General features: G+C 37.8%; 1 protein-coding gene across 2 annotated transcripts in view; it reads left to right on the forward strand.

Moving 5' to 3' along the window:
- The window catches only part of LOC116696459 (uncharacterized), a 15944-nt gene that overhangs the window by 2861 nt on the left and 12565 nt on the right, over positions 1-518 (forward strand). For both annotated transcript variants that reach the window (XM_032527484.1, XM_032527483.1), the window contains exon 2: positions 165-274. In XM_032527484.1, the coding sequence (XP_032383375.1) occupies positions 165-274 (110 nt within the window). The remainder of the gene's footprint in view (positions 1-164; positions 275-518) is intronic.

Below are 518 nucleotides of genomic sequence, written 5' to 3' on the forward strand. Positions count from 1 at the left end.
TCTCTCTCTCTCTCTCTCTCTCTCTCTCTCTCTCTCTCTCTCTCTCACTACACATCTTGGTCACAAATGTGTAATGTCCAAATTAAAAGATCCTTGACAAATTACCGTTTCTTTATTTAGTGAACTTAATTAAACCTTTTTCTGTTTCTCTGTGTCTCTTTCAGACTTTTACAGGTCCATTTGTTTACTGTCTCCTGCCAGTTCTCGGCAGTTCTACCATTCAGTCGGTCCTGGCCTCTATTGGCTACCTGCCCCATACGGACTCTCCACAAAGGTAGGGAACGAGGAGATCCAGAATGAGTGACAAGAAATGCTAGGCCTGCATGATTAATCGTTATGAAACTTTATCTGGATTAACCCTCTTCATGATTTAATTTGATTCTTTTTATTTATCATTAATGACTTTGATTCTCTTTTAATTTTACGAGCCGACTGCATCACTAACACTACTACTTTCTTCTACTACTTTCCTTTGGGATGAATAAAGTATCTATCTATCTATCTATCTATCTATCTAT

The sequence above is a fragment of the Etheostoma spectabile genome, chromosome 10 (assembly GCF_008692095.1).
Source record: "Etheostoma spectabile isolate EspeVRDwgs_2016 chromosome 10, UIUC_Espe_1.0, whole genome shotgun sequence".
Taxonomy (NCBI): Eukaryota; Metazoa; Chordata; class Actinopteri; order Perciformes; family Percidae; genus Etheostoma; species Etheostoma spectabile.